Source organism: Brienomyrus brachyistius, chromosome 1 (assembly GCF_023856365.1).
Source record: "Brienomyrus brachyistius isolate T26 chromosome 1, BBRACH_0.4, whole genome shotgun sequence".
Taxonomy (NCBI): Eukaryota; Metazoa; Chordata; class Actinopteri; order Osteoglossiformes; family Mormyridae; genus Brienomyrus; species Brienomyrus brachyistius.
The window spans coordinates 50,557,713-50,566,634 of NC_064533.1; the positions used below are offsets into that span (position 1 = coordinate 50,557,713).

General features: G+C 39.8%; 1 protein-coding gene across 1 annotated transcript; it reads left to right on the forward strand.

Moving 5' to 3' along the window:
* The first annotated feature begins 3,594 nt into the window (after nucleotides 1-3,594).
* LOC125727208 (histamine N-methyltransferase-like) lies at nucleotides 3,595-8,523 on the forward strand. The gene is made up of 6 exons (XM_049004260.1): nucleotides 3,595-3,731; nucleotides 5,759-5,811; nucleotides 6,049-6,156; nucleotides 6,324-6,454; nucleotides 7,387-7,480; nucleotides 7,694-8,523. Exons 1-6 carry the CDS (start codon nucleotides 3,595-3,597, stop codon nucleotides 8,047-8,049), a joined length of 879 nt encoding a protein of 292 aa, XP_048860217.1. The 3' UTR covers nucleotides 8,050-8,523.
* The last annotated feature ends 399 nt before the right edge of the window (nucleotides 8,524-8,922 follow it).

An 8,922-nucleotide genomic window follows, 5' to 3' on the forward strand; every position in this document is an offset into this window, starting at 1 on the left:
CATACTACTATGTTCATCATATCATATATGTCATTTTCTTATTTAATAATAACAAACGATACTTTATCGACCCCCGTAGGGAAATTGTCTTTACGCTTCCCACAAGTTGCTCTTTTTCCATCGAGTAAGTTGTCTGCGACGGGCTGCCACCCGTAGCGGCGCCCAGGGAGCTGGGGGTTAAGGGCCTTGCTCAAGGACCTGCAGTCTGAGGCTGGGTTTGAAGCGGCAACTTTCTGATTACAGCCACACTGGCTTAGCCCACAGAGCCACACGCTGCCCCCAATTTATTGCTTATTGCATATATCTCTTTATATTCATATGCAACTTGATTAGAAGTGTATTGTTACAAAAGAACTTGCATAGATTTATGACTGCATATTTAAATGTGCAGGTCAGGTATTTTTCTTACTTTCACGCTATTTGATGGAAAATCAAGATTAAGAAGAGATGCCGAGTCATCCAAAGACCCTTGTGAGGGAAAGCAAGTGTAATGATGGAGTTTTGACCCTGTCGTTGTCAAGATCTTGTATTTGCTTGGACCTTGAACTGGAACAATAGCACTTTCATTTCTTATCTCTGGACCTAGTTGTTCATATGGACTGAGATTGAAGATAATTAGTTTCACTTGTTTCTGCTGTGTTTCATGGACAGTGTGCTTTGGAAAAAGTTATGTATATATGTACCCTTCAGAGGTAAAGTGGGCTATCCCACATTTTTGACCCCTACCCCTTTTTATTGAATATTTTCAATTGGATAAGTTGTTAGTATCTAAGTCATACCTCTGTGCTATCTATGATATACAGTCGAACCTCGTTACTACGTACAAGACGGGATATCAAAAACATGTAGGTTATAAGCATAGAACGTTGTAACCACTTAGTGCAAGATGGATGGAAGAACTCACGAAATATCAATGTAAATGATAAAACTTTAATAGAACAGACCATTAAATTGACTACAAAACAAACGAACACATTATTACTTGTTAAATAATTCGACAAAGCTCATTTGGATCCTTGAAATTTTCCTTAAATTACTAATGATTACTTAGTACCGGCTGGCGATAAACGGCAACGAAAATACACAACGGCTGGTCAAAATGGATTTTTAAAATAAACATTCGCATCCAAATTGGCATTTGGCCTGAAAATATTAATGAAATATTGGTCAAATTAAATAAAAAAATCTTTTACTTCCATTATTATTCTGAATTCACAATTACCGGCATGACCGGTATTTCATAAGGTTTAATAAACAAAGAATATGCACAAATCACTTAACAAGCCATTACTAAGCAGTCCAGTAACGATCGGTCAAGGCAACTCATTTAACGCCAAGCAACGCAATAGACAAATATGCATTGTCGGGCGAAGATCAGGTAGATAAAGGTAGATGTAGCGACACAAGTTGTGGTGGGCGGGGAGAGCGCTGTACGTTGTAATGATGGTTAGTTTTCGTATTTTCTCTAGAAATTTGGATGTTGTATCCAAGTTTACGCTGTAAGGGTGTACGCTGTAAACAATGATTGCTATTGGAATAATACATAGGCTAAAACGGGGAATTAGAAACCTGTACGTTGAAAAGGTGAAAACGTTGTATCCGGGGTACGTAGTAACGACGTTCGACTGTATATCAATTGTAGGGTATAGGCACACAGATTTTTTTGAAAAAAATTCAACTTTGGAGCTCATTTTCTCAGAACTTTGTTTTTGTGGGATAGCTCACTTTACTTCTCAAGGCCACATATGAATGAGTTTTCGTTTATAAATTCATCTAATTAGTTACCCACGGTGCACCCAGATAGGCTATTATAACTGTTTCATATCTGCTTGCGATTTTTGAATGATATGTTGTATAGTAATCTGGATAAATTTCCTTTCTTTCCTTATTCATTCTATTTGTCCTTCTGACAACCTACTAAACATCTCATATCAATCAATAAAGCAACATTTCATTTTTCTATAAATCAAATGTGTGGATAATTATTAAACCGTTTATACCTCCCTATTGAGCCTAAGTATAACCTTCATGGTAATCTACTGACTTAACTGCTACAGAGGGTTAAAAGGCGTACAAATTAGCATCTGCTCCAGATAGAGGACATCAAGCTAAAAAACCAGACTGTCCCGTCGAAACGTGACTAGCTAGACTAGATTTTTAACGTTAACTGACCCTTTCCTGAATAAGTCAGTAATTTTCAAATATTATTCAGCTTTTATTTTCCTCAAACTCTCCTATCAGATGGGACCCAGATGATGACTGATCCCCATTTTGGTTCAAATGGTTTAACCATCATTTTTTTATTTGCTGAGAAGACAAGGAACAATGTTTTTTATTATTTTGTTTATTTGTGTAGTTTTGATGTTTAAGTGCCAAAATGCAATATGTTTATAATTTGTATGAAAAAAGTCTATAGAAGAAACAAAAGCTGTGAAATTCAAACCTCTGGTTGCATTCTGTGTCTGCAGTATTTACAATAATTTCAATATTTCACAATTTTTCTTGTTAAAAAGATGCAAGCCACTAATTAGCAGTCAGATACCCAGTGCTACCTTTTTTTTAATAAATTAATTGACAAAACTTGTTTTCAGCTGCTCTGGGTGGTGTGGGGGGGGGACTCAGCCTAGGGCACCAGACCCCCCAGGGCCGACCCTGCCCATCATTATATTGGCAAATTTCCCATTTGGGCAGGGCTGGGTGTCATAAAGCTGGTCATGCAGTGGGAGGGATTTCCAATTCTTGTGCAATGATTCCTCTTTAAAACACACGTTTGAGTCTGACCATTAGCAGTGAAGCATCTGTGATTGAATAACACAAGTATTTAAAGGTCGTCCAAACTGAGAAGTAAGTGAATATTTACTCTTCACAACTAAATGTTTGAAGTAACCTAGAATAATATGAGATGTAGAGAATGATCCTATGAATCCAGCTCCGTCATTGTCTGATTGAATTATAGCTTTTTGCAATCCTGCCTATGCACCAGCATTAATTCTGCCACTAATGCAAATTGTGGGGAAACCTCAGGTGGCATCTGTACATTGTATCTGCATTAAACAGTCCTTGGACTGACATTTAAAAGACTTCTGAGCAAACAAATGTAGGCTGATTTCTATAATTAGACATTTCGTTTTTTGTTGCAATACTATGATGTCAAAGCAAAAAAACAAAGGGGAAGTCAATGCAAGTGTAATGGTCTGCAGTCAGCAGCGTGAGGCTTTTTGTGGACCTCTCGTCATTCCCTGTAAGAAGGTCCCCCAACTTACAGGGAAATCTGGGGGCTGGTGGCAAGATTGGCACTCCAGCCACTGGAAAAAATCTCACTCTGGTCCATTCTAGTGTGGTGACCGAGGTATCACCCACTGCACCACTGCACTCCAGTTCTCTTCCCTGAGGTGGTTTGTCGTGTGGTGGGTGCAGCAACACGCTATAATCAGCGAACGCCCTTACCTCACCTCTCTCTCCTAATTTATTTAATTTGTCATAGGAGTGTAGTACTTCTGTCTGGTCTACTGAACCGAAGAGTAATTAATGTTTGTAAAATATGAATATTTCTCTTATTTTATCTTGTTTTATACATTTTAACAGCAGTCTGAAATGACTTCTCCTATGAAGAGCCTTTCATTAGACAATGAAAGGTTCCACAAGTGCTTCCGGATTTCCCGTCAGGTGGCTTCGGAGCATCAAGCTATGTATAAATTCATTCGTGAGAATCTTCCTGGCATCCTTGCAAGGTAAAATCTTACGTAGTAACTTGAATGTAAAACAGTTTAATATGTATAGTATTTTTAGGTAAAAGATGCCGTTTCTTGTGATTATGGTTAGGGCAGGGTGGGGGTTAAGGTTGTCAAAGTTAGCGTTAGCATTTTTCCCATAGAAGTGAATAAGCGGGCCCCATAAGGATAGGTATACCCTATGTGTGTGTGCGTGTGTGTGTGTACTACTTGTATATAAAATACTCACTTATTACTTGGTCCCCTTCATGAGAAAAGACATTTCTGATCTCTGAAAGGTATGTGTAACTCACATGCCAAATTTTAGCTAATTCAAAAATGATGATGCAAAAACTTTTTTGGAAATTTAAAAAATAAATGGTAATACACATAATGTTACGTTTTCGCTGAACGTAGGCGCACGGACAGACAGACAGGCAGGCAGGGATCAGGCAGGAAGTCCAAAGTCGGGAAATCAGGGGTTTATTCAGAAGACTAAGGACTAGAGACATAAGACGATAACTAACATCAATTACGAGGAACTGACGAGGAACTGAGGTAGACACGGACTGAAATAGACCAAACAACCGGGTACAGCTGGGTACAATCAGGGAAGCACACGTGGACAATCAGGGGGGCGTGGCACACACGAGGATCGTACGAGCTGGGCGTGACACATAAACCCTTGGTAATACACATAAACTGTTCAGGCTTCCACTTGTCTTTCCGATTCAAATTCCAATTCAACATCCTATGTATTGTGGCCAATTTAATTCCAGTGAATGGAATGGGGTACAAATCATTGCACCCTGGTGTATGGGTCATTTTAATAAGAAGTGTACAAAACAATTTTGGTTCAGAAGGACATTTATTTTCGACATGCTGATACAGGACAATCCTATAAAATATCAAATAAAAAAAAAAGTTACAGGGCTGAGACTAATTTAAGGTGGGCAGCCTTGGCTTAATGGTTAGGGACGCGTGGTCATAATTGAAAGGTTTTAGGTTTGAATCCCCGACTAGCAAGACACCACTGAGCTGCCCTGAGCAAAGTGCCGCCCCCAAGCACTGCTCCCCGGGCGCTGAATTAGCTGCCTCCTGCTATGTCATATTATGACATATGGGTTAAATACAGAGAACACATTTCATTGTTGTGCACTCTGGTGTGTCAACAATGACAACTAATCACTAAATTAAATTAAAAATTAAGGTGAAAATGTGAAAATTGTTAATAAATCAATAGCTAAAGTAAACTCACGCTCAGGCAGTCGTGCCGTACAAGTAATATTTGAACTCTTCCCATTGTTGCTTATATTCGCATCACATATCCTACTGCTTTGCTTTTTTGGACCACTCGGAATTGTAAGACGTTTTTAACTTAGGCATTTTGCATCGATGGTGAAAAGGACGACAAATAAGCGTCCGCTCAGACCTTGCCAGATGGAGGACATCAAGCTGAACAACCGGACTGTCCAGTCTAAACCTGACTAGCTGCATGATTGATAACATTAGCTGACCCCTAGATGAATAAGCCTGTAATTTTGAAACATTTTTTAAACAGTTTTTTTCTTTCTCAAACGCTCTGTCTTGGTTCCACCTTCCATTTTTAATTTTTTTCGATTTCACCAGTGCAAATGAATGATTTGGCTAAACTAAACACTGTGCTTTATTTAACTGTACACGATGTCGATATGTCACATACTACTGTGTGATCATGATCAGCAGAGCATACTATGAACTGGGCGGAGCCATACTGCAGGCGCATTTTCCCCTACAATGTTTGATTTGTTTCATTCTCTGATTATTCAAAGGTCTGCTCTGAATGAAACTCGCAGTACCCCTGATGGCCAGTCCAGGCCTGGCGTTTTTGAAATTAGGGATCAGTGTTCTCAGTGACACTCTCAACTAGTTCACGTTAGCAGCAGCATGGACATGCAAGCCAATAGGTTGCATGAGATTCGCACTTATGTGATTCTGTGCCTTGTGTGTGTGTGTATATAGATATATAAAAGGATAGAGTGAAACAATTCTAATTGTGCATTCCACAGCACTTTGGAGGGCAAGACTACCTTTGATGTTGTTTCACTTGGGAGTGGTACAGGTATGACATTCACAACGGCAGATGCAAACACAAATCACTTGGTTGTTGGTTGACTGCTATTCTATAAAAAAAACGGTTATAAAAGCTCATCTCTATGAACAAGGATTATACTGATAGCTGAAATTTGAGCAAAAGTGGTCATGATTCAACATTTTACATTTATTGGCCTAACAGCATAGACGGCATCAACAGGAAATATCTGGGCTCCATAGTTGAATCTGTGTCTCGGTCTTGCAGGGGAGGTGGACCTGGAGATACTTTCACAGCTGCGTAAGGTTTTACCAGATGTGAAGGTGGACTGTGACATGGTGGAACCCAGTGAGCCGATGCTGGAGAAATGCAAAGGTACTAGGACTTCAAATACTCTCACTCATATCATGCATTTCATTGTATTTAGTCAATGATTTTTATTGGTTAATGTGGTCATAATTAATAGAATTGGTGCCCATCAATCATCATGTAACATGTTAGATTTATATAACAGATGTAAAACATTGTTTTGTCTTGTATAGAACTTGTGTCAGGAACTCCCAGCTTGGACAATGTAAACTTCACGTGGAATCAGATGACTGCCTCTGAGTTTGAGAAGCACTGGAGAGACAGACAGCCAGAGAAGAAATTAGACTTCATTCATATGATTCAGGTAAACATGTCTGCAGTTCACTTTGCTCTATTAATAAACGGGAACAGAGTGAAGCTTCATTTGACAGGCAGAAAGTGTTGTTTAAGAATATTGCAGCTTTTAACCAAAAAGTTATGACTTTAAGTCCCACGATTTGCCCTGCTGTTGTAACTGTAATGAAATAGTTACCTGTATAAATATATGTAAAGTCAACTGCAATGATACAGCGATCCAGGTACTGTTGGAAAGCCCGTAATAGAAGGTGTTTCTTTTAATCAAGGGCGCCTCCAGAAGGGAAGCATGCAGGACTTTCCCAGTTACTATAACCAAACCACTTAAGGGGTTACACCTAACTGATGGGCACCACAAACATGCCTATGTGTAACTAGGAGTGATCCTACTATGATGTCATCACCTGGGTATGTCAGAAGGTTGTAGATTACATTTTGAAGCTCAGACCCAGTGATGCAAAGAGTGTTCAAGTTTGAGAAGAGGGAATACATGTAATACCCAGCACTTTTAATATCTAACACACTCCACCAAGGAAAATGTAACACCATACACATTGCCTTTCTAAGTACACAATTATGTTTATGGTTACCTGTTCGAATTTCATATGTACAGTGATGCCCACTGCAGTGAGGATTAGTGGAATTCTGCCTGCTTCTCTAACAATCCTACCAAGTGCTCTGGATAACAGGCCTTGTGTATAGTGATAAATGGCACCTCAATTCTGTATTTGTGTGTGAGTCTGCACACATCATCCTCACTGTAGACGTCATTACCAGCTAGTTTGTATTTAGAGTAGAAGCTTCCTGTCACCATTCTACACACTCAGGTTCCTGTTTGCTGACACATCCATCCACAGAAAATCGAAATTGTCACTGTTGTCTTATGGGCCTGAAAAGCTTGAATGTTAACTCGTTCATTTGCATTTTTATTTTCACCCTCAGATGCTGTATTATGAAGCCAATCCCGCTGCCACTGTCTCGTTTTACCAGAGTCTCTTGAATAAGGATGGAAAGCTTCTCATCATACTTAATTCTGGTAATTAATTATCAAATTTTTTAGGATTGCGTGAAACTACAAAATAAGACTTTTAAATAGTATGTTAGGCCTGCATATTGAAATTAATGTGGAATAATAAGTTGACTAAAAGGGAAGGATAGTGGTAGGAAGCAGAGGACAGGATTGTTGGTGACACGCACTCTCTTGTGCCCCAATTCAATGGGACACACACTTCACTGCTCTCGGTTTCAGGAGAGTGCGGATGGAGCAAGCTGTGGCGCATTTATGGGAATGAGCTGTATCGCAGAGAATTGAAGCTGACTCTCACTGCGGCAGACATCAAGCGCTACCTCACTGCCGAAGGAATCAGTTTTGAAGCCTTTGTGTTGCCTTCGACAATCGACGTCACAGACTGCTTCATCCCTGGTGATGAGAATGGGGAACTGCTACTGGATTGGCTCACCTCGGTGGTGGACTTCAGACACAGCGCGCCTCCAGCGCTGAAAGCCGGCGTGATGAACCTCCTGCATAGCCCTGACTGCAGCACTGAGGTGAATGGGAGAACTCTATTTAATTGTAATCTGGAGGTTTTGGTTCTAGGCCAATAAGTGTGGAAGACAAGGAGGGAAGGCAAAAGAGTGATATAACCTTCTTATTCATGAGTAAACCAATCAAACACACACACACATATTGTGAAGTGGATTGAGTTGATTCATTTAATAATAAATAATAAAATATTGCTGAGATTGATAAAATAGGCATATAGTCTGCTGAAGTCTGCTAAACAAAGAGTGAAAAGAAAAAGGTGAAGCCAATAGAAGGACAAGATCAGTCTGGAAATAACATTCTGGATTTGATACATGTAACCCAAAAGGTGCAGGTATTTGGAAAAACTGAGAAGTATGCTTAGAATCAGAACTCTTTGTAGTTAGTCAAGTTAAGTCTAGAGGTGATCCTGTGTGTGTGTTGACCCTTGTAGTTTGGGAGCCAATATCATATTAGCTGAAGGAAACAGTTTAATGGCTAATGGGAAAACAAAAAATGATATGGAGGTGAAATAATTTCTGACCAATGAACATGAATGTAATCTGTAATCATTTGCTGAGCCACTCTGAGTGAAATCTTAGGTGTGACTCCATCTGCAGAAAGCAAATAAACTAACCTGAATCTCAAAGAAACTATCCACCTGTCTGCTGTTTGATATTTGTTTATTGTAAACTTGTTGAGATTTGATTTACCACCACATTATATTTGTATACAGAACAACTACTCATCCATCCATTTTCCAAACCGCTTATTCTACTGAGTCACGGGGGGTCTGGAGCCTATCCCGGAGGCAGGGAACATCCCAGGATGAGGGGCCAGCCCATCGCAGGGCACACTCACACACCATTCACTCACACATGCACTCCTACGGGCAATTTAATAACTCTAATTAGCCTCAGCATGTCTTTGGACTGTGGGGGGAAACCGGAGTACCT